This window comes from Salmo salar, chromosome 03, assembly GCF_965601325.2.
Source record: "Salmo salar chromosome 03, fSalSal1, whole genome shotgun sequence".
NCBI classification, from domain to species: Eukaryota; Metazoa; Chordata; class Actinopteri; order Salmoniformes; family Salmonidae; genus Salmo; species Salmo salar.
In genome coordinates this window covers 64,166,425-64,191,778 of record NC_138293.1, presented here as the reverse complement: position 1 = coordinate 64,191,778, position 25,354 = coordinate 64,166,425, and the positions used below count along the sequence as shown (strand labels likewise).

The 25,354-nt window shown below is 44.1% G+C and overlaps 1 protein-coding gene across 2 annotated transcripts in view; it reads left to right on the top strand.

Moving 5' to 3' along the window:
• Nucleotides 1-24,093, top strand: part of ttyh3a (tweety family member 3a) — a 65,639-nt gene extending 41,546 nt beyond the window's left edge. The window contains exons 8-15 of one of the 2 annotated variants that reach the window (XM_014193068.3): nucleotides 4,731-4,786; nucleotides 5,897-5,989; nucleotides 6,901-6,993; nucleotides 9,920-10,056; nucleotides 12,052-12,228; nucleotides 12,860-12,938; nucleotides 13,416-13,520; nucleotides 20,376-20,487. In XM_014193068.3, coding sequence (XP_014048543.3) covers nucleotides 4,731-4,786; nucleotides 5,897-5,989; nucleotides 6,901-6,993; nucleotides 9,920-10,056; nucleotides 12,052-12,228; nucleotides 12,860-12,938; nucleotides 13,416-13,499 — 719 coding nt within the window. In that variant the 3' untranslated portion in view covers nucleotides 13,500-13,520; nucleotides 20,376-20,487. Of the gene's footprint in view, nucleotides 1-4,730; nucleotides 4,787-5,896; nucleotides 5,990-6,900; nucleotides 6,994-9,919; nucleotides 10,057-12,051; nucleotides 12,229-12,859; nucleotides 12,939-13,415; nucleotides 13,521-20,375 lie in introns of both variants that reach the window. The other variant, XM_014193067.3, reaches the window with a different exon arrangement.
• Nucleotides 24,094-25,354: the final 1,261 nt, after the last annotated feature.

Here is a 25,354-nt window from a genome sequence, read left to right as displayed (position 1 = left end):
CTGTTTGATACAATGAGTGTTTCTTTTGTCGTCGGGTACTCATCTGGAGGATGTTTTTGATAGCTGACAAATGATTGTATTCATTCTCTTCAGTAACATGCACGCTGGGATATGATGCAGAAATAATGACAGAGCAACGACACAAATGCCTAAAGCGCTTTAATATGTGCCAGACAAGCCTAATCACTTTGATGCTCAATCAATTCCCCATCCCACCCTGGGGAGAGAGAAATAAACCTTTTTCTTTTCTCTGGCCAGCGGTGAAATGTATTGCTTTCAGATTTATGGACCTGGGCTGGGGTGCATGAGCTACCTCCTCAAACCTGTAATAGGACTCAATAAATTACCCATAGAGCATCTGTGGTCGGGCAGACAAGCCAGGGGTGACGGGCTGCGCTGCATTTTCAGTGTCTAATGCGGCCTGTGGCGTAATTGGCCAATCTGGTCCCATGATGAGGAGAGAGATGGAGCCAGGGGTGTGTGAAGTACTGTGTGTGTGTGACTGAGATAAGACCAGTGGAGGAGGGGGGGTGAGGAGAGACACGTTATGGTGAAGAAGGCAGGCAGAGTGGGTGGGTGTGTGTGTGTTTGTTCCTACTGCAGTCGACGGTATCTGTGGAAAAGTACTGCATCATTTGACACAGTCACCAGTAGGGCTGGGAATTGCCAGGGACGATATAATCACGATACTTAGGTGCCTTCCGATTCTCACAAGCGAGCCATGAGAAAACAAGTTTTGATCAGTCATGGAAATAAAAGTGCTGAAAACAAATTGGCTCCATATTTCACAAAATAAGCTATGAAGTAAAAATACTATTATTGCAATATTGTCAAAACTATATGATATATCGTCAGAAATACCACGATATGTAACTGTATCGACTAACAATGTTTTCCCCCCATCACGAGTGCCCGGTTAGTGTCATCCTCTTTCTAAATCGCCGCTCCAGCTTTCCCTCTCCGTTGTCAAGTCATTGCTGCAGAGAATAGAGCTCTCTACTCTGTCGTTGTTAAGCCCTCTCTGCCTACTCCCAATAGGAACACTAGAGGAGGAGCTCCAGTAAAGAAAGCCGACATTAACTGTAGATCCTGGCTAGTGGAACTGTTGTTAAGGCCTACAGTTGTAGTCGGAAGTTTACATACACTTCGGAGTCATTAAAACTTGTTTTTCAACCACTCCACACATTTCTTGTTAACAAACTATAGTTTTGGCAAGTCGGTTAGGACATCTACTTTGTGCATGACACAAGTAATTTTTCCAACAATTGTTTACAGGCAGATTATTTCACTTATAATTCAATGTATCACAATTCCAGTGGGTCAGAAGTTTACATAAACTAAGTTGACTGTGCCTTTTAAACAGCTTGGAAAATTCCAGAAAACGGTATCATGGCTTTAGAAGCTTCTGATAGGCTAATTGACATAATTTGAGTCAATTCAAACTCAGCCTCTCTTTGCTTGACATCATGGGAAAATCCAAAGAAATCAGCCAAGACCTCCTTGGGAGCAATTTCCAAATGCCTGAAGGTACCACGTTCATCTGTACAAACAATAGTACGCAAGTATAAACACCATGGGACCACGCAGCCGTCATACCGCTCAGGAAGGAGACGCGTTCTGTCTCCTAGACATGAACGTACTTTGTAGCGAAAAGTGCAAATCAATCCCAGAACAACAGCAAAGGACCTTGTGAAGATGCTGGAGGAAACCGGTACAAAAGTATCTATATCCACAGGAAAACGAGTCCTATATCAACATAACCTGAAAGGCCGCTCAGCAAGGAAGAAGCCACTGCTCCAATACCGCCATGAAAAAAGCCAGACTACGGTTTGCAACTGCACATGGGGACAAAGATTGTACTTTTTGGAGAAATGTCCTCTGGTCTGATGAAACAAAAATAGAACTGTTTGGCCATAATGACCATCGTTATGTTTGGAGGAAAAAGTAGGATGCTTGCAAGCTGAAGAACACCATCCCAACCGTGAAGCACATGGGGTGGCAGCATCATGTTGTGGGGGTGCTTTGCTGCATGAGGGACTGGTGCACTTCACAAAATAGATGGCATCATGAGGGAGGAAAATTATGTGGCTATATTGAAGCAGCATCTCAAGACATCAGTCAGGAAGTTAAAGCTTTGTTGCAAATGGGTCTTCCAAATGGACAATGACCCCAAGCATACTTCCAAAGTTGTTGCAAAATGGCTTAAGGACAACAAAGTCAAGGTATTGGAGTGGCCATCACACAGCCCTGACCTCAATCTCATAGAAAATTTGTGGGCAGAACTGAAAAAGCGTGTGTGAGCAAGGAGGCATACAAACCTGACTCAGTTACACCAGCTCTGTCAGGAGGAATGGGCCAAAATTCACCCAACTTATTGTGGGAAGCTTGTGGAAGGCTACCCGAAACGTTTGACCCAAGTTAAACAATTTAAAGGCAATGCTACCAAATACTAATTGAGTGTATGTAAACTTCTAACCCACTGGGAATGTGATGAAAGAAATAAAAGCTGAAATAAATCATTCTCGCTACTATTATTCTGACATTTCACATTCTTAAAATAAAGTGGTGATCCTAACTGACCTAAGACAGGGAATTTTTACTAGGATTAAATGTCAGGAATTGTGAAAAACTGAATTTATAATGTATTTGGCTAAGGTGTATGTAAACTTCCGACTTCAACTGTATGTGCGTCATCTCATCTCTGTTCAGTACAGTATCTTCACCCACTGCCTTGAGGCTGGACTCAGGCATTCAGGGTTGTTACTGTGTTCTGTTTTCCCTGCGTGTTAACATGCCTGTGTGTTTTTAAAAGCAGCAATGGAAATTATTTCAAAAGAATGTAAGGTGGTTTAGACTTAGAAGCGAGCTGAACATTTATGTGGCATTGCAAGACTTGATTTTAAATTGTTACGCTATTGGTGATATGACTCAGAGTCTCTCTCTCTCTCTTCAACATGGTGTCCAGTACATGATTGTGACCCCTAAGAATGACCTTGCCTTCCACCCCTAAGGTTGTTGTTCTCAATCTGCAAAAGGCAGCCTTTGAAAAGGTCGTCCTTTTCATTACCTTTATTGCGTTCTGTCCTTATTTCATACCTGTCGTCAGGAGAAGGAAGTGGCCGCCCCGGACAAGCAGTTGGTTTTATTACTGCACACGATTTCCTGTTTATTTTGCCCTGGTAAACTCACTCTGCAGCATTGAGGTCTCTCTGGGAATCATTTCAACAGCTCTGTTTCCAATATTCATGTTATTGTTCCTCGCTGGCTGTAATATGTCTATCTTTACTGCCCTGTCCTAGCCCCAACAGAAACTGTTCTATTCTCCCGCTTTCTGCTTAATGTTTCGGCCATTCTTTCTCTTTTACATCACCGCCATTGTGTGAGTATAATCCTGAACCAAATTATTGCAGCTCCCACAAAGATAAGTTATGAGTCTGTCGTCTCTGACTGGCTGCTTTAAACGCTATGACAAGCCGTAAATGAGAGGTCTTCTATTCAGCCTGTTGTATATGGCCATCCAAGGATATAATTGAATGAGCAGTTCATTTCCCTTGTCAGTGCCATAATTACACTGTTTATGAGACTCACAGGGAGGGAGCTCAGTTTAGAGTAGCTACGGCAGAATGAACTGGCCCATCCATAACCAGAGCAGACTTGCTCTTCTCTCTACCACTCTGTGTGTGTGGGTGCGTGCGTGCGTGGGTGCAGTGCGGTATATCCGGAACCCATTTGACTGTGTGGTAATCGGTGAACGTCACAGACCAGTGTGACATCAGAAATAGGATGCCATGTGTTATGTTGGTGGTGCTGGTGATATTCTCTGAGTAATACTGGGGACCAGAAGTAGAGCCACTCTGATTCAAACCTGTGCTCTGTTTGAGTCACGAACTCCCAAATATCATTATTTATTAAATTGCATGAGTGTGTGAGTGAGAATACATGTCTCCTTCTCACACCGTCCCAGATTGAGTTCCCTAAAGCAGGATACTGTTAATCCTACTGGCACAGTGTACCTGACCGTGCTGCTAGCTAACCCATTAGCATTGTTTACGGAGCTCTGAACTGTCCCCATCGACCCAGGTTCTGCCCCAAATGGCACCCTATTCCCTATATAACGCACTACTATTGACCAGGGTGTAGGGTGCCAATTAGAGACGCAACCCCAGTCTCCTCTCCTCACGAGCCCCCAGTCTCCTCTCCTCACGAGCCCCCAGTCTCCTCTCCTCACGAGCCCCCAGTCTCCTCACGAGCCCCCAGCTAATCGGTAGCCATTGATTACTCTGCAGGCCCTCCCAAAGATCATTATTCACCCTCTTCAGAAAAGCAGCCCCAAAGATAACCTTATCTCTGTCTGTCTCTCTCTGGGGAAGCTGACCTGAGATGATACCACATCGCTGTAGGTTATGGGGTCCCCAGCTGACATTCAGTAGGCTGGGCACTGCTTCAGGCAGTGGCATATAAAGGCTATGGGATGTCAAGGTTAGGGAATTGAAATAGTATCCAGTAAGTCACCATGGTGGTGAATGAGAGCTCCCACATACTGCAGCTCCTAAAGGACCTGCTTTCACAGGGGAAATGGTTGGAGAAAACATGATGTCCTCTGTGAGAATGTGGTAATGCAATTCACCTTATAGTAGTGTCTCTGTACTACCAAAACTAACTAGACTGAGGTTGTCTGCGGTACTGCTCACATCATCTGATCCAGGCCTGTTGTGTGTGTTTTTCCACAGACATTTTGCAGTACTACATGACATGCAGAGTGGGCCAAACCAACCCATTCCAACAGGTAGGCTACTTCAAACAGACTTATACTGGCCATTATATTTTAGCAAAGCGCTTTGATATAGGCCTCACAGGCAGCAGGGATGTTGGTTTTCTAACATGTTTAGTATTCATATCTTTTTCAGTGTACAGTATATGCGTGAATCAGGCTAACATGTAACTTTGATGCGGGTTATAATTTATCTCATCTACTGAGATGACTCATCTAGCTAATGCGTCTCGCTACCTTGCACACAGTATAACGTACGCACATATCTTCTCACTCGTCTATGACCTCCGAATGACCTCTGCGTGTGAATGAGATGATCCCATTGGACGAAAAGGAAGGGCGATGATGATCACGTGCAGCCTTTATAGATTCATCTGTGGACTGCCGTCTCAGATGAACATTTCACACCAACTCCTCGGCCTAAAAAGCAGCAGCTTTAACCCAGCGGGTGAAGTTGGTGGAAATGACGTCATTAGAACATGTTCTGCCTGCTGGCCAAAACATATCATCTTAATAAGAGTAAGACTAGTCAACAACAGCTACTTCAGAGGGAAAATATCGTCTTTTCACTTAGACTTTGTAGCTTTTAATTGACTAATTAAAGTGTCGCAAAACATTGATGTACAGTAGATGTTTACTGACAAACATATCTCCCAGAAAAGCTTTTTGTTCAAAGAAGACTGTTTTTGGGTCACAAAAAGCATATTATGACGTACACTCTGTACCAGTCCACCTAGAGAGGAGTGGTCGTGCTGGGAGAGACAGAACAGAGTGCACAAACTCCCTGTGCCTTTCATCTTTTAGGCCAAATGTCAGCTTTTCCCGGAGGTGTAAATGTAGAACTGCGAAACAGCCACTAAGGCCACTGCAAGTGTCAAATATTTGAAGAGCCTACCGTAAGACCCTATCCGTGACTTGCTTTTAATGGACGGTAGTATTTTCTTCCCCTCTTCTCAGTGCAGCACAAGCCCAGGCTAGCTATCACAGCTACATCTGCTAAGAAAAAGGGTTGATATATAATTTATCTCACAGGTACAAGGTGTCAATGTGCCGACATTGAACAAGTAGTGCAGTACTCAATGCCATGTCTGATGCAGGCGGTTGTGTTTCCCTCTTGTGTTGTAGAAGTTGTCCGGGAGCCACAAAGCCTTAGTGGAGATGCAGGACGACGTGTCTGAGCTGCTCCGCTCGGCCACCAGAGAGTACCCCCAAACCAAGGTGTGCGTCCTGACTCCTGAGATCCATCACTTTACATCCTGCTGCGAACGCCACCTGCCGGTGTACTGATACTACTGTATACCTGCTGGCTCAGTCACGCCACACAAACACACCCTGCCTTCCCCCTGGTCTGGATACACCGGCTGTACTATTGTAGCAATTCTAAGGGTTGAACAGTCCACTGAATGGAACCAAAGGACCAAGAGGCAGAGAGAGAGAGGAGACGAGTGCACCAGGCCACAAAAGTCTGCTGACACGTCACCTTTGCGTTGTGCTCCTGTTACTTTCACTGGCCTCCTCTGTACAGCCCTGTGTTGTATTGTCCAGCGCTGATCTTTCCACTGTGTGCACAGAGCATACTTCAGTGGCACGGTGAAGAGACAAAATGCTGAGTTCATGGGAACCTTTCACATTCTGTTGGGCTTCCAGAGATGTAGAACTCCATCAACACTCATGTCCCATATAGTCATTTCAAATAGACCTCTGGACAGACGCTGTTCTCTGCCGGCCGTTACAGCCCACAGGAGAATCAGGACGTGGTTTGTTATTACACCTCGTGCAGACAGACTGCGTTATAGCCTAAGTTTGAGGTTCGGAGGAAGTACCTTCATTTCAATGGAATGTGGTGCGCACCATTAAAACCCTGGAGTCTGTCTGCACGAGGCGTCAGGGTTGCTGACTCTGTTCTGGTTTGGGAGTTTTCTCAAAGTTTCGCGGACTCTCTACTTTTGTTGACGTCATACCAACCTTCTTTACTAGTTTAAGTAGGACACCACAATTAAGTACTGCCAGTATCTCTCACACACACACACACACACACACACGCTGACTGAGACAGTGGTCTGGCCTAATTTGCTGTGTTAAATGTAGACCTGGCCCTGTTTTTTAAAGTGTTTGTGTGTGTCTTGCAGGGGAATCTAGAACAGATCCAGGGGGTGCTGAACACCACAGAGATCGGCCTGCATCAGCTCACTGCCCTGGTGGACTGCCGAAGCCTTCACATGGTGAGCTGCCTTCCTGCCTGGGACACCAGGGGGACCATGGCTAACATCCGTACTCCACAGGGGATGTCGTATGTTCTCTGTGTTGCGTGGTCACGGTCTACATGTGTACGTATCCCTCTCTGGGATGTGGTTGTTAGCATGTACGGTACATTCGGTACATGTCCAGTCCGATGATGTTTGCAGATGTGTGCGCAAGCGGTGTCTAAACGGTCCAGTGAGTCGTTGCGCGACCCGCAGTGTGTGATGGAGAGGACCATGTTCACAGTTCACACTCCTGTGCACGTGTGTCTGTGCTCCGCTTAGCTGAGCTCAACTCTGCTCCACTGCTCTTGGTTCAACCCTGTATTCAGACCTGCTCCTCTCTGCCTGCAGTGCATCCGCCGCCCTGGGCTGGGCTGCATATCTCTCTGATCTGTAGTAGCAGCCCTACCTGACTGCTCTTCACGTCCTCCCCTGTTAACCCCTATGTGGCCGGTGCCCGCTGTCACACTGTCAGAACCCTGCCTGGGTCTCACTGTTCCTACTGTCACTCCCACTCTCATCCCCACCACTCACAGCCCTCACAGCAGAGGGCAGGAGAACCTGAGCCAATCAAGCAGTAGCCCAGGAGCTCACATTCAGCCTAAACCAGGGCCACTTTCAGTAGCAGATAGAAATGTCATGACGTGAATAGAGCTGACGTGGTTTGTTCTTCTACAGAGAGGGATTTTTGTTCTGAATCGTATATTTCTTTCTGAACATTGTGCTGAGCGTGACCCAGGAGGATGGTGTAACGTGCCTGCCACTACGTCACATGTAAACATACTGTACCTAGAGGGAACAACCAAGACGTCTCTCAGTGCAAATGCAGGAAGCAGAAGCGGCCGTCATGAAATGTTTTCTTTAAAAGCTGGACAATATTATTCCCAACTTCCTCTGCTTTTGTCATGTTGAATAGCGCTCCCGGGGATTGCACATGTTGTCGAGCTACTTCCTCTCGATAATGACTGTAATTTGTTTGGCTCTGAAGCAAGGCGCTGGAAAAGCACCGTCTTGGCCTGCTTTCACTCCTCCACGCGTTGTATCATTAAATAGTCATGGCTAACCTCGCTCCCCCAGCTGGTGTGGCATGTGTGTCAGATAAGGGCGCTGTGTACAGTAACCCTGTGTAGCAGACAGGCAAAATGTAGCTTCTGTTTGGTAGGTTAGTTGTGTTTCTATGACGATGTGAATCTCTAGCCTGTGCACTAGTTGTCATAGATGCATGTATATGACATGACAACGAACCAGACAGTAGTGATGGGAGGAAAGATCCATGCAGTTACATATTGGGGTATTATTTTGAAGAGATATCGCATAGTTTTGACAATATCGCAATATCATCTGTGAGCTATTTGGCTTTACCTGCACCAAAACGCCAGTATTTGTCCTTCATAGCTTTAAATAGGAAGCCCATTTGTTTTCAGCACTTTTATTTCCGCGACTGATCGAATCTCGTTTTCTCATGGCTCTGTCTTGTCCCTCTGCAGCAGCAGTATTTTTGAATGATCGACTCGCAATAAAGTCACAGTATCGAATGGCAGTACATATTACAATTGTGAGAATCGTAATACATATCGTATTGGCACCTAAGTATCGCCCTACTAGACAGTGGAATACACTATGTGCAGACAGATCTGTTACCATGTTAGTGGTATTGTATCTAGACATTGCAAAACTTCACATTTGCTCATGCACAATTGCATCAATGTCCTGTCATACAGGCCTACTATGGATGGATGGATGGATGGATGGATGGCATCTACTGGTGATCTAACATCATGCACCATCACATAATTGAAGAGACTGATGCTCTGTACCACCCTGTGCATACTGTGCTCATAAATGATGTTATAAATGACTTGTCTGTTGCTGTGTTGTGTTCCAGGACCATGTCCAGGGTATAACAGGGTTGTGTTATTAACTGTGTTGCTGTGTTGTGTTCCAGGACTATGTCCAGGGTATGACAGGGTTGTGTTATTAACTGTGTTGCTGTGTTGTGTTCCAGGACCATGTCCAGGGTATAACAGGGTTGTGTTATTAACTGTGTTGCTGTGTTGTGTTCCAGGACTATGTCCAGGGTATAACAGGGTTGTGTTATTAACTGTGTTGCTGTGTTGTGTTCCAGGACTATGTCCAGGGTATGACAGGGTTGTGTTATTAACTGTGTTGCTGTGTTGTGTTCCAGGACCATGTCCAGGGTATAACAGGGTTGTGTTATTAACTGTGTTGCTGTGTTGTGTTCCAGGACTATGTCCAGGGTATGACAGGGTTGTGTTATTAACTGTGTTGCTGTGTTGTGTTCCAGGACCATGTCCAGGGTATAACAGGGTTGTGTTATTAACTGTGTTGCTGTGTTGTGTTCCAGGACTATGTCCAGGGTATAACAGGGTTGTGTTATTAACTGTGTTGCTGTGTTGTGTTCCAGGACCATGTCCAGGGTATAACAGGGTTGTGTTATTAACTGTGTTGCTGTGTTGTGTTCCAGGACTATGTCCAGGGTATGACAGGGTTGTGTTATTAACTGTGTTGCTGTGTTGTGTTCCAGGACTATGTCCAGGGTATAACAGGGTTGTGTTATTAACTGTGTTGCTGTGTTGTGTTCCAGGACCATGTCCAGGGTATAACAGGGTTGTGTTATTAACTGTGTTGCTGTGTTGTGTTCCAGGACCATGTCCAGGGTATAACAGGGTTGTGTTATTAACTGTGTTGCTGTGTTGTGTTCCAGGACTATGTCCAGGGTATAACAGGGTTGTGTTATTAACTGTGTTGCTGTGTTGTGTTCCAGGACTATGTCCAGGGTATAACAGGGTTGTGTTATTAACTGTGTTGCTGTGTTGTGTTCCAGGACTATGTCCAGGCTATAACAGGGTTGTGTTATTAACTGTGTTGCTTTGTTGTGTTCCAGGACTATGTCCAGGCTATAACAGGGTTGTGTTATGATGGACTGGAGGGCCTGATCTACCTGGTGCTCTTCTCCTTCGTCACGGCTCTCATGTTCAGCTCCATCGTCTGCAGCCTACCTCACACCTGGAACAACAAGAGGTCAGAACCCATCCACCGTACACACCACTATCCTCCAGTACCACATACAGTCCGTCCAATTGGACCTCAATGCTATTTCTGTTTCTATGTTAGTGCTCCATGTCTATGGGGAAAATGGTTCAGAAAAGAAACAATGTTTTAGGTATTTCAGGGTTTGAGAAACCATTTAGAATTGCTTCCAATAGAACTCATACATGAGTTAATAGAGCTTCTGCCTGAACCACGGACTGTAGCCTCGGAGTCCCATTTTTACATTACACTGAAATGACTCATGATAATGATTTGCCTGTAGACAGTCAGAGACAATACTATTATAGAATTTAATAGGTTTTTTTTCTGATGAGTTTCTAAACCCCTGACTAAATGTGTTAGCTGCTTTAAATCTTCTGTTGCTAGTGTGTGGAACACTGGCAGCGAGTTCCATGGGACCTGGCCAGGAAATATATCACTTCCTGTTATCCCCCTCTCCCTAATCGTGCAAAGCTTTGCCTAAATCTATTGCAACCATTGCGTGGAGTGGTGTAATTTTGGAGGTTGACGTTGTACTTTATGAAATCCATCTGATTTCCCTCCGCTGGGCGACCCTATCAGCAGCAGATGGGGAGGATTAATCATAATGCCTCGTAAGAGAGACGGGAGTTATCTGTCCCAGGCCACGCCTCCAGTTTAACTCCACTCTGTAATTAGCAGAGTATCTGAGGATACTGGTGAATATGTTATCTCCTGCAGTTTGATCTCAGCTCGCTGTTCCTGTTATACAGCAAAGGGTTTTTTATAGGAATACATCTTCTAAGTGACATGCAGTTGTTTGAGTAATAGCTCATTGTTGTAATGATGCATGTAGTTCTTAATAACCCACCATTAAGCTTTACTGCTTTTAATGCCATAAGCCACTCCATTGGTAGGTTTTATATATGAACACGGTAATGTTGTAAATTAGTTATATCCCCCGTCTCCCCACTACATACTGTCTTTGTAATGTTACTATGGGTGAATGCGTGCTGCTGCCCTGAATGGGATGATGTCATTAATTAGCTGTGGGTGGCGTGTTGAACACTAGAGGGAGACAACCTCCACCATATTATCATCAGCAGCAGCAGCAGCGCTATTCACTGCAGCGCCACAAGGGCTATTTTTGTCTTCTTTTGTTGACCATGTTTTATATCTTGACCATTGTGCTACAGGAGGAAATGTCTTTTGTTTTTTGAAAGTGTGACAATGTGGGCTTTCAGGGGTGCCCTTGCGGTAGTCACGATCACAGCTCATGTTTGAACAGAAATGGCAAAGTGAACCAATCCGTATTGTAGCAGATCAATCTGTAATATTCGTGTGGAAACTGAATATATGTTTATCTTACTGAAGCGTGGTTTTATTCCTTAAGCTCAGTGGGGATTTGCTGCTTTCCCTGTTTCAAAGGGAACACATCTTTCGTCTCCCCTTGGGCAGTGAAGAAATTGAATAGAAACGTGGCTGTGGATGAATGCAAAACGTGACTGTGCCTGTGTGCTGCTGCTGCTCTCCCCATCAGTGGGAGAGGGGCTCCCTCTTGTGGCCATGTGTCACTCTGCAGGGTTCCAGTCAATTCCATTTCAATTTGGAAATAACTGTCATTCCAATTTTTGTCCCCCATGATGAAATTGAGAATGGGACTGTGGATCTGTGGATTGTCTGTTTGTACGTTCGTCATATGCATTATCACAGACAGCGCTGGCCCGATTTTGACTAAACTTGGGTAAATGATGCATCTTTCCATAGAGATCCGACATTTACAAAATGACACTGATGCCCAAGGCAGGAGCTATAGTAATTAACTGAAATGTGTTAGTCACATGTAATATCTCAATTGGTCCAAGCAGGGGGCGCTGTATCCTTCTTAGGGTATGACATGTTTTCTGTTGCCTTTTCCTCAATGATTTTCTATGAGAAAATGTGGAAGTCGAATTGGAATTTCTGTTTTCTTCCTGAATTGTGATTCAGCAATGTCTGTCTCTATAGGAACGAGGCGGACAGCGAGGAGGAGTCCATGGCCCACGGAGGCAGACTGCAGAACCATGACAACCTGTACCGCGTCCACATGCCCAGCCTGTACAGCTGTGGCAGCAGCTACGGCAGCGAGACCAGCATCCCTGCTGCAGCACACACCGTCAGCAACGCCCCTGTCACGGAGTACATGTGAGTACAGTAACACCAGTCCTATGGAACACTCGTCTCAAAGACAATCACTGGGGAACAGTGGGTGCACTTCCCCTCCACTTTCTCACTGTTGAAAGGTTCAAAGCAGGCTGTGGTGGTGAGGAATGTGAGATACCATGTGACCCAGGGCTGTGCTAGCACAGCCTCCAACGTTTAGGGCACCGCTGAGAACGAGAGGAGCGGTGCTCTGCTCTCCCATAGAGGGTCACATTCTGGCGGCCACGAGCGATGCAGCTGTTGCTCTCCAGCTGTGGCCCTTTGAAACCCAAAGCCAACAGCCTTATGAATGGACCTCTTAGGATGGGGGCTGGGGGAGGGGATTTGGTGGTACTTCTGGTTTTGGTGGATTGTCCAGCACAGTACAGCCTGGGATGTACTGTGGGGTTCTGTGCCTGTGGTGCCTGTAGGGGTTGACATGGTATCATGAACTATTTGTATATGTGGGTGTACGTGCTTCTGTGGCATGGAAAGTATATTTTGAGGGTCAGTAAGTCATGTACGTGTTTGTGCACCTGTTTCTGTGCGTGTGTGCGCGCGCGCAGGTTCTGCAGCTGTAGTTCAAACCCCGCCTGTGTTTAACCTTGGAGTGTGTGTTTGTTCTGTTACACAGGACCCAGAATGCCAATGCCTTCCAGAACCCGCGGTGTGAGAACACCCCACTGATAGAGAGAGAGTCCCCTCCTCCCTCGGTAAGTGTCCCAATGTCTACGTTAAACACTGATGGACCGAACACCTCCACTGACTGGGCCATTTGGCAGCCGTTGTGTAGGACACGATAATGATGATGATGATAATGAAAGATCTTTCCGATGAGATCTTGTTTTAAAGTTAAGTCTGCCAACCGGGCCTGGCTTTGGAAATGATGTCTCAGTGCAGTCAGTGCATTGTTTTTGCCTCTTATTTTGACATATTCAAGTGAGTTTGGCTCACAGTAAGAGCGAGAGTCAACATGACGATCCTAGCTACGTCTCCATAGGTTGTGTGTTGTAAGTCAACCTGGATCCCTCTGTCAGTGGTCCCTGGTCCTCCCTGGCTGGTTGCCCTCTTGTCCTGGAGGCTGAGCCCCTCCTTGGTGTCAGTGTGTCTGCTTGGGCCTAGGCTCTGCGCTGTGTATCTTCTCTATACTGTCTTGTCGCTGTTGTTTTCTTTCCTGCAAACCCACACAGTTGTATTTGACTGCCGGCATGGACAGTTACAGCCGCAACAGCTGGCAGTTAAAGCCCTCGGCGAGTGAGAGATCGTTTTGGTAACCTCCTCCGCTATGCTAACAGGTACAGACAATGCCCCCCACCTTCACTTACTGGCCTGTGTTCCCCCCCCCCCCCCAAACCAAGTCTACCCACCCCAACCACCCATGCCGTAACCAGAGTTACCTGCCACCCCACTGCCCTCCTGTGTCTTGCTAGTGTGACCCCTCACCTAACGCGTGTCCCCTGACTGTGGCCTTGGGCAGCATGCCTTCCTATCCCCCAGCACTGCAGCTGTTTTAGGTGGTACACGTCACGTTCTTGTCCTGCCTTCAGGCCCCACCATGGCCTTTCTTTCATGAACATTTAAGCCTACGTCCAACAAAAACCAACATCCACGTAACTGCGTTGCAGTCTGCCGAGCCCTTCAGACTGTTGCATTCCCCTTTCCACCTGAACCAGGGAGGGTCTGGAAAGGAGTGGACACTGTGAATGACATCTGAGTGGACTTCTTTAGGGATTGACGGTTTTGAAAAATGACTGGGTTAAAAAATGAGTTAATTACTGTAGAGGAGAACAACTTTATCCAGTTTGTTGCCAGGAGATTCCCCTGGTCCAGGACTTGTACTGGTTCATTTTGGAAGTCTTGAGTTCTTCTGTGAGCCAGAACATCTTTCTGCTATTGTCAGGTTGTTCCACCTGTCTCAGTCTCTCTCCTGGCCTTCAGAGCTCATAGATGTACACTATAAAGGGTAGAATGGCTCCTGAGTGTGGAGTGGGATGATCTCCACTTCACTTTACCTCTAAGTCTAAGATGCTCCCATTGAAAGTCACGTTGATCTGGCAAGGCCACTTTTCAGTACAACCGTGTGCAGGATATAACGTCTGGTTATATCCAGTTGGCCGAGCATGGCGCTGGCAACGCTGATGATCCTGGGTGCACGGGTGCAAGTCACTTTGGATAAAAGCTAAATGGCATGTATATTATATAGGAGCTATAGGCAAGTGGAATAAGTCCTGTTAGTTCTGTAAACCTGTCACATCCTTTCACAGAGTATGTACTGCAAGTGCACCTGGTTTTGTGTCTGCTCCTTCCTTTGCAATAAATACATTGTAATGTACACAGATGTGACATCCCAACCCAATTCCAGTGTGGTTTATTATCTCAGTATGATAAGCCCTTACTTTCCCATGTAGAAACATACTATATATACACTGGATAAATGGATGGATGGATGTGTGTATATATATATATATATATAATATATATATATATTGTTGATTAGGTAGATACAATGGATATGGTAGGTAGATAGATACGATAGATGGATAAGGTAGATAGATACGGTAGATGGATACAGTATCTAATCTACCGTGTCTGCCTCGTATCTACGTATCTATCTATCGTATCTATCTATCGTATCTACCTACCCTATCTGTCTGTCGTATCTACCTACCCTATCTGTCTGTCGTATCTACCTACCCTATCTGTCTGTCGTATCGACCTACCCTATCTGTCTGTCGTATCTACCTACCTACCCTATCTGTCTGTCGTATCTACCTACCTACCCTATCTGTCTGTCGTATCTACCTACCTACCCTATCTGTCTGTCGTATCTACCTACCTACCCTATCTGTCTGTCGTATCTACCTACCTACCCTATCTGTCTGTCGTATCTACCTACCTACCCTATCTGTCTGTCGTATCTACCTACCTACCCTATCTGTCTGTCGTATCTACCTACCTACCCTATCTGTCTGTCGTATCTACCTACCTACCCTATCTGTCTGTCGTATCTACCTACCTACCCTATCTGTCTGTCGTATCTACCTACCTACCTACCCTATCTGTCTGTCGTATCTTCCTACCTACCCTATCTGTCTGTCGTATCTACCTACCTACCCTATCTGTCTGTCGTATCTACCTACCTACCCTATCTGTCTGTCGTATCATACGGTAGATAGGTAGGTACATAGATACGGTAGGTAGATGCATAGATACGGTAGATAAATACGGTCGATATTGTAGATAGATACAGTTGAAGTCGGAAGTTTACATACACCTTAGCCAAATACATTATAAACTCAGTTTTTCACAATTCCTGACATTTAATCCTAGTAAAAATTCCCTGTCTTAGGTCAGTTAGGATCACCACTTTATTTTAAGAATGTGAAATGTCAGAATAATAGTAGAGAGAATAATTTATTCCAGCTTTTATTCCTTTCATCACATTCCCAGTGGGTCAGAAGTTTACATACACTCAATTAGTATTTGGTAGCATTGCCTTTAAATTGTTTAACTTGGGTCAAATGTTTCGGGTAGCCTTCCACAAGCTTCCCACAATAAGTTGGGTGAATTTTGGCCCATTCCTCCTGACAGAGCTGGTGTAACTGAGTCAGGTTTGTAGGCCTCCTTGCTCGCACACGCTTTTTCAGTTCTGCCAACAAATGTTCTATGAGATTAAGGTCAGGGCTTTGTGATGTCCACTCCAATACCTTGACTTTGTTGTCCTTAAGCCATTTTGCAACAACTTTGGAAGTATGCTTGGGGTCATTGTCCATTTGGAAGACCCATTTGCAACAAAGCTTTAACTTCCTGACTGATGTCTTGAGATGTTGCTTCAATATAGCCACATAATTTTCCTCCCTCATGATGCCATCTATTTTGTGAAGTGCACTATACGCTACTGTTGCAAAGCACCCCCACAACATGATGCCGCCACCCCCGTGCTTCATGGTTGGGATGGTGTTCTTCGGCTTGCAAGACTCCCCCTTTTTCCTCCAAACATAACAATGGTCATTATGGCCAAACAGTTCTATTTTTGTTTCATCAGACCAGAGGACATTTCTCCAAAAAGTACCATCTTTGTCCCCATGTGCAGTTGCAAACCGTAGTCTGGCTTTTTTATGGCGGTTTTGGAACAGTGGCTTCTTCCTTGCTGAGCGGCCTTTCAGGTTATGTTGATATAGGACTCGTTTTTCTGTGGATATAGATACTTTTGTACCGGTTTCCTCCAGCATCTTCACAAGGTCATTTTCTGTTGTTCTGGGATTGATTTGCACTTTTCGCACCAAAGTACGTTCATGTCTAGGAGACAGAACGCGTCTCCTTCCTGAGTGGTATGACTGCTGCGTGGTCCCATGGTGTTTATACTTGCGTACTATTGTTTGTACAGATGAACATGGTACCTTCAGGCATTTGGAAATTGCTCCCAAGGATGAACCAGACTTGTGGAGGTCTACAATTTTTTTTCTGAGGTCTTGGCTGATTTTGATTTTCCCATGACATCATTTTCTGGAATTTTCCAAGCTGTTTAAAGGCACAATCAACTTACTGTATGTAAACTTCTGACCCATTGGAATTGTGATACAGTGAATTATATTTCAAATAATCTGTCTGTAAACAATTGTTGGAAAAATGAATTGTGTCATGCACAAAGTAGATGTCCTAACCGACTTGCCAAAACTATAGTTTGTTAACAAGAAATGTGTGGAGTGGTTGAAAAACAAGTTTTAATGACTCCAACCTAAGTGTATGTAAACTTCCGACTTCAACTGTAGATACTGTCGATACTACAGATAGATACTATAGGTAGATACTGTAGATACTATAGGTACTGCAGGTAGATGCTGCAGGTAGATACTCTAGATAGATACCGTAGATACTATAGGTAGATACTGTACATACTATAGATACTGCAGATACTATAGGTAGATACTGTACTTACTATAGATACTGCAGATAGATACTATAGGTAGATACTGCAGATGGACACTAGATAGATACTGCAGGTAGACACTGTAGATGCTGCAGGTAGATACTGTAGATGCTGCAGGTAGACACTGTAGATGCTGCAGGTAGATACTGTAGATGCTGCAGGTAGACACTGTAGATGCTGCAGGTAGACACTGTAGATGCTGCAGGTAGACACTGTAGATGCTGCAGGTAGATACTGTAGATGCTGCAGGTAGATGCTGTAGATGCTGCAGGTAGATGCTGCAGGTAGATACTGTAGATGCTGCAGGTAGATACTGTAGATGCTGCAGGTAGATACTGTAGATTCTGCAGGTAGATGCTGCAGGTAGATACTGTAGATGCTGCAGGTAGATACTGTAGATGCTGCAGGTAGATACTGTAGATTCTGCAGGTAGATGCTGCAGGTAGATACTGTAGATGCTGCAGGTAGATACTGTAGATGCTGCAGGTAGATACTGTAGATTCTGCAGGTAGATACTGTAGATGCTGCAGGTAAATACTGTAGATTCTGCAGGTAGATTCTGCAGGTAGATACTGTAGATGCTGCAGGTAGATGCTGTAGATGCTGCAGGTAGATACTGTAGATGCTGCAGGTAGATGCTGCAGGTAGATACTGTAGATGCTGCAGGTAGATGCTGCAGGTAGATACTGTAGATGCTGCAGGTAGATACTGTAGATGCTGCAGGTAGATGCTGCAGGTAGATACTGTAGATGCTGCAGGTAGATACTGTAGATGCTGCAGGTAGATGCTGCAGGTAGATACTGTAGATGCTGCAGGTAGATGCTGCAGGTAGATACTGTAGATGCTGCAGGTAGATGCTGCAGGTAGATACTGTAGATGCTGCAGGTAGATGCTGCAGGTAGATACTGTAGATGCTGCAGGTAGATGCTGCAGGTAGATACTGTAGATGCTGCAGGTAGATGCTGCAGGTAGATACTGTAGATGCTGCAGGTAGATGCTGCAGGTAGATACTGTAGATGCTGCAGGTAGATACTGTAGATGCTGCAGGTAGATACTGTAGATGCTGCAGGTAGATACTGCAGGTAGATGCTGTAGATGCTGCAGGTAGATGCTGCAGGTAGATGCTGCAGGTAGATACTGTAGATGCTGCAGGTAGATGCTGTAGATGCTGCAGGTAGATGCTGTAGATGCTGCAGGTAGATGCTGTAGATGCTGCAGGTAGATGCTGTAGATGCTGCAGGTAGATGCTGTAGATGCTGCAGGTAGATGCTGTAGATGTTGCAGGTAGATGCTGTAGATGCTGCAGGTAGATGCTGTAGGTAGATGCTGTAGGTAGATGCTGCAGGTAGATGCTGCAGGTAGATGCTGCAGGTAGATGCTGTAGATGCTGCAGGTAGATGCTGCAGGTAGATGCTGCAGGTAGATGCTGTAGATGCTGCAGGTAGATACTGTAGATGCTGCAGGTAGATACTGTAGATGCTGCGGGTAGATACTGTAGATGCTGCGGGTAGATACTGTAGATACTGCAAGCGGATACTGCAAGCGGGTACTGTAGTTACTATAAGTAGATACTGTAGTTACTATAAGTAGTTACTATAATTAGATACTGTAGATACTATAAGTAGGTAGATACTGTAGATACTATAAGTACTGTAGATACTACATATAAGTAGATACTGTAGATAGATACTGCAAGTAGATACTGTAGTTGCTATAAGTAGATACTGTAGATGCTATAAGTAGTTACTATAAGTAGATACTGTAGATACTATAAGTAGATAGCTACTATAAGTACTGTAGATACTACATATAAGTAGATACTGTAAATACTATAAGTAGATGCTTTAGATAGATACTATAAGTAGATACGGTAGATACTATAAGTAGATACGGTAGATACTATAAGTAGATACGGTAGATACTATAAGTAGATACGGTAGATACTATAAGTAGATACGGTAGATACTATAAGTAGATACGGTAGATACTATAAGTAGATACGGTAGATGGATGCTGTTGATACAGCGGATAGATACTCTAGATACTGCAGATAGATACTATAAGTAGATACTGTCGATACTGCAGATAGATACTGTAGATACTATATGTAGATACTGTAGATACTATATGTAGATACTATACGTAGATACTTTGGATACTATAAGTAGATATATATACTGTAGATACTATATGTAGATACTGTGGATACTATAAGTATATTCTATAAGTAGTTACTGAAGATACTATAGATAGATACTTTAGGTAGATAGATACTACTCGTAGATACTGTAGGTAGATACTATTGGTAGATACTATAGGTAGATACTGTAGATACTATAGGGAGATACTGCAGATAGATACTTTAGATACTATAAGTAGGTACTGTAGATAGATAGAGGCTTCACTACAGACCCTGGTTCGAATCCAGGCTGTATCTCTGTGATAGAATTCCAAATGGTATACAGGTAAGGCAGTTAAGGGACAAAATTATCTGTATTTCAGGTTTACTTCCCATCACAGACTGAGCATGCAGTTAATTATTGCCATTTCCAACCAAAATACAGACTGAAGCTTGATTTTATGCACCAGGCAGTTACTTTTCTGATCTCACACACAGACCGTTCAGAGCCAAATCTGAGGGTAGGGGAACCTGAGATATTGAGAACATACTGCTGATCCTAGGTGTCCACAATAGGCTCTCCAAATGACTCCCAGGGTGACATTCCCACAATGCAAAACCCCGGTGCTGTATCCTGCATGGACTCTGCACAGTTACTCAATTTAAAATGAATGGTCATGTTTCTTTTTTGACACTAGTGCTGCATCTGTTTTGCAGCGTCAGAATGGGGGACCCTGAATGTTTTCTCTCTTGGTGTTGTCATCTGTGATGTGTGGAGCTTGTTCATTCTCCAGCCCTCAAAACCAAACCCTCTCTATTGATTTGTTAAGGTGAACTGTTCTCAGCTTGTTACATTAGTATTGCTTTTTTGATGTCAGGGCAAAGACCTGCACTTTCAAACATAGTGGTGTATCTTTGATATTTTCTAAGGCAGAGGCAACATGTAAAGACTTCTGTCTACATTACAATGTTTTCCGGAGGCCCTTTCATGACTTTTCAATTTTTTTATAGTTCTCTATTGGATGAAAAATGTTTTATCTGTGAATACACGGGTCATCCCATGCTGTTTTGTTACGCCTACTTGTCTCTTTCTCTCAACAGTACACCTCCAGCATGAGGGCCAAGTACCTGGCCAACAGCGGACCGGGTCCCAGTACCTCCACCCCTGTTCCTCCACAGCACCCATCACAGCACCAAGAACACGACTCTGCACACCACTCACGACAGCACACTCCACACCGCCCACCACATCACCCAGCGGCACAGCTCTAGACAACACCGGGGGCGTGACCCACCAACAGACACACCAGTGTGGAACCACCTAGCCTCTGGAACCTCTTCTCCAATGCCCCTCAACATCTCTGTGACGTCTTCTCCATCATCATCCAGGCTACAGTCTCAATCTCCTTTCCTCTTCGCTCTTACTAGCCCTCTCCCCCAGCAACTTCAAACATCTGAGCCCAATATGTCTTTTGAAGTGTGCTTGATGGCAGAGCTAAGGAAGGAACGCGCAAGGCAGACGCATCATGTAAATAGTTCTGTCGTCATTACAACGTTTTCCGTAGGCCCTTTCATGATGTTTCCAGATGGCCAGTCTGGGCTGGGCCACAGCAGAGCAGCTAGCCAGTGCATGGTGAGAGCCAGTGGGAGGTTATTTCCAGCATCGTGTGATCACTGCCATCTGCTTCATGGGCTGCTAGTGGACTGACTGAGTGGTGGCCCTTGTTCCCCTGCTACCCCCTACCACCGCCTCGCCTCAGTGCTGGGCCATCCTCGTGGCCCAGGGACAATACAGACTAATGAGGCAACTGGCCTCCAGCTCTTCATGAACGATCTCTGCTTCTTTTCCTCTCCTCTGTCTGCTCAGTCCACCAAATATCATCTTGAACGGAGTGATAATGTCTTATGTGAGGATATGTTGCTCAAACAACATCTTTTGGTTTTATTTGTCTGCCACTTTTGGGGTCTCCCTGTATTTGATATTGTATGAAGGAGATATCCACAATCAAATGGTCACCGTGTTAACCACTGCAGAAAGCACTAGTTATGGTGCTGTGAAGGAGAGAACACCTGACTAGATAATGAAACTAAAGTGCCATTGCTTTGGTGAGGACTGAGACCGTTATGGGAATATCTAGGCTAGCACTGATTACTATTGATAGTGATTTTGTTCAATATGTTGCTATGTACTGTTCTCTCTCTCTCTCTCTCTCTCTCTCTCTCCTCTCTCTCTCTCTCTCTCTCTCATTTATATATATATATATATAATGCCTTACACAGAGAGCTGTGGAAAGGCCTAGAAACTACTGTTCCCTCACACACTTTTACAGAACTAGGCCTCTGTCATAGCGAGTAGGGATCCAGGCACAGTTCCTCCACGGTTGGATGTACCTCAACAATACTATGGCAATGATATGTCTCAAAGACCAGTGTTTCTCAAGCGTTCCGTGTGAGTGTTCTTCATAATAGTGAAACATCTCAGTTCCTCGTGTAATCCTGTTACCTGGAGGACTTGCAACACGACCAGTAGAACGCCTGATCGAGGAAAGGGCATTGACATCAGTTGTATTATCCGGTCTCTCAATCCATGTGTCTGACGAGATCACATTGACATATCATTACTACTGTCTAACAACCTGAGAGACTACTGATTTCTTATCTACATAGACATCAGCTTGTTATTGCATTTGTCTGTACAAACACACTGTGAGTGGGACCAGTTATCTTATTTCATAATGTCTTACAGTAGTAGGTCTATGACTGGAAAAGACTGGGACCTCTTAACTCTTACATTAGTCCTGACCTGCATGTTTGTGGCTGTTGTCCCCCCCCCCCCGAGGGAGATTTTTCATTGGAGTGATACAGTATGCCACTATTCCTGAAAAATGACTGAAGCTACATGGATTTTGAACTGGAGAGTTTTGCTGTGAAAAACAAGTTTATTTTCGATTCCAGCGTCTGCTCTTGGATGTTGTGAACTGAAGAGACGGATAAAGCTCACTAAAGAAGAGCAGCTGTGAACGGTGGGACCCGCTGTCCTCTCATCAATACCACAGACAGCTGTTATCAGAACTGTAATTCTCATTACATTGAAGAGTTTGGTTAATTGAGAATATGCTTAACAAAATGTTCACACTTCTATGGTAAGGTTTTCTTCTCAAACGGAAGACTATTCAGACGAGGAAAGGAAACATTTCGAAACTAACGGAAGCGCAAGCTTTTTTTCCAACAGACATATGAGGACTGGTTCCTGATTGCTGAGAGACAAAACAAAAGAGGAGTTTTCCTCCACCATTATAAGACTCGTTTAAAATATAATTTGCAGTGCTCTTCTATTAGCCAGGCATCTTGTGTTGGTGTTCCTCTGCGTACAGTGGTCGGTGTTTTTGCTTGCCAGTCTCCTGTCCTCCCAACAGATCTCTGACCGCCTCGCAATGTTCTCCTCTGCTGAACCCTATGGATATAGTCACAGACTGTAACATCACATTACATCCCGTATCTGGAGGCTGTGTACATTAATTAGTATGTATTTCCTCTGAAGAGGGGTAGAATACATGTATTCTAGTGTACAATTATGCATGTTACAACAGCCAAGAGAACTGCAAAATGGACATCCTAATGCACCAGCATTTCATTGTCACAAAGATGTGTTTTGGCGTAAAGAACTATTTTGGAGAGAAAAAATGAAACTGCAGGAGTTGTTTCACAATGGGTAAATTGAAGAAATGCTGTAGTGACACAGGTTCATTTGTACCATTTTTACCTTTTCAGCAAGAGCATCCTACTTTCCTGTGGACTCCTAAAGCATGGTGCCCCTTCAAACGTAGAGTGAAATATTGTTGTACATTGTTGCTACCGACGCTTCTCTTGGCGCCTCTTCGTTCTGCGTTGTAATCAATATGAGAGGTGTGGTTCTTTCTTCAGACTGTGCCAATAACCAAACGCAACACCTTACCTTTACTATGATCTTTTTAAATGTCTCACTTAGGCCTGTTTGTACAGTTCATAGCACTGTGGTTGCCTGAGCAACCAAATGAGGAAAATGAGCCCTACATTTTGAACTGAAAATGTCTTGTTCTTTTATTCTCTGTGTGAAAGACCATTTATGATAGTAATGATGCATTTTTACTGTTTTTAGAGTAGTCATATTCTCTTTGTTAATATTGTAATGCTAGACTAATATACAGGCTTTAAAGGGATACTTCAGGATTTTGGCTATTAAGCCCTTTACTTCCCCAGAGTCAGATGCACTAATAGACCACCGTCTCTGCATCCAGTATGAGGTAGATCTGCGAGCCAATGCTAACTAGCGATAGCTGAATGAGTGGAAGTGTATGGTATCTACTAGCAAATGCGCTAACACTAGTTAGAAACTTCCTTCAAACTGCATGCAGAGACATAAAAATGCTATCCACAAGTTCATCTGACTCTGGGGAAGTAGATAAAGGGCATTAATTACCAAAATCCTGAAGTATCCCTTTAAAACATGTTTGCTAAATGAGCTGGTGAAACTAACATTTTCTTTGTCATTGTGATATCTCTTTTTGCTTCATAAAAACAAAAAAGTAATTTACCATTGATTCTTTTTAGTGTTCATTGCATATATTACGATATGTTGCAAGCAGAAAATGTTTTTCTTTTATGTGAATACGATATAATTTGTCTTTCATTGCTTTGTTTTGATAACATTTCCCTGTAGATTTACTCATTGTTTTTATATTATTTTAAAGCAATTACTAAAATATTGTACATGTTAAACCTGTGGTTTTATTGAGCTTGAACTCGGTGTTTTGAGATTAAACCAACCTTACCTGTAGAACCCTGACTTGTCTTTACATGTAGTGAAGAATAGACAATGTTGATCATAACTGTTTTCAAATGGACAGAAATGCATGATTTATACGAGAGTTTGATTTTAATTTAGGCTTCCACTGTAAAATAATGTAGCCTATGTGCAGCTATCAATGGTAGAACAAAGATAACAGATTTCTTGCTCCACTTGGCTGACATTGCTACCTAGTGCTACTAGTCAGAGCAGAACTGCACAGTGTCTCAGTAAATAAATCTGCGCATAGTACTCTGAGGTGATGGTGGTTTGTTGATACAAGTATTTTGATATTCAACACATCAGGCTTTGTTACAGGCAGTAATATAGCTCAAATGTATTTCTGTGATGTGCAGATTGAAAGGCTATAGGCCTGGATGTCCTGTTGACTGGAGGAGAAAGGCTGTGTTGTCTGTGTAACCTCACTGGGCCGACGGCAGGCGAGAGGCCAGTGTCAAACAGGACAGACGTCCAGCATTGTCTCCTTCCTGTAGGGCAGAACGTCAGGCAGCTGCTGTCTCTCCAAGACTGGCGTCCTGTCTAGTCTAGGAGGGTTGGAGGGATGGGAACGTGGATGGAGGAGTGAATGGTCCCTCGATCCTGAAAGATCATGAGCCAAAGTACTTTAATCCTAGTATTTTGTTCATCCCATTTTACAACAAATGTAATGTTAGGAACTCAGCCTTTACGATACATTCATTTCACAAACATGACAGAAATGTCCAACAAATCCTTTTAAATCAAATCGGTTGTCATGTGTTCTTCCAACATAGTATGAACAAAGAAAACTGGTCAACACTTCTTCCTGGATCGTAGGATGATGATAAGTGAACAGCTGGAGAAGTAGATGAACTCAGCAGCTGTCTATTCCTTCTGGCCACTCACTGCACTATCATCAGTTTGGAAGGTCCATTTAGTATCTCACACCAGATGTGAACTTTTTGGTAACCCTTTAGGATATACGTTAAGTATGCATGGAGACGATGCCTATCAGATCATATTATTTCGTCTTACATGTAAATGGTTTATGATGCTTACGATATTTTCTGAATTAAAAAAAAAAAGTTTTCTAATTCAATATTCTTGTCTGAATATATAGCAATCACATCTACCTCCTTCCTTCCCTGCTTCGCAAAGTTTCAGTTTGACTGAGAAGTAAAGAAACAAAGCAGAACGGTGTTTAAATAGTCTTGTTTCTCCTGAAGAGGCAGCCAAGTTTTTCACAAATGCACCGGAAATGTATTCAGCGAGAAGG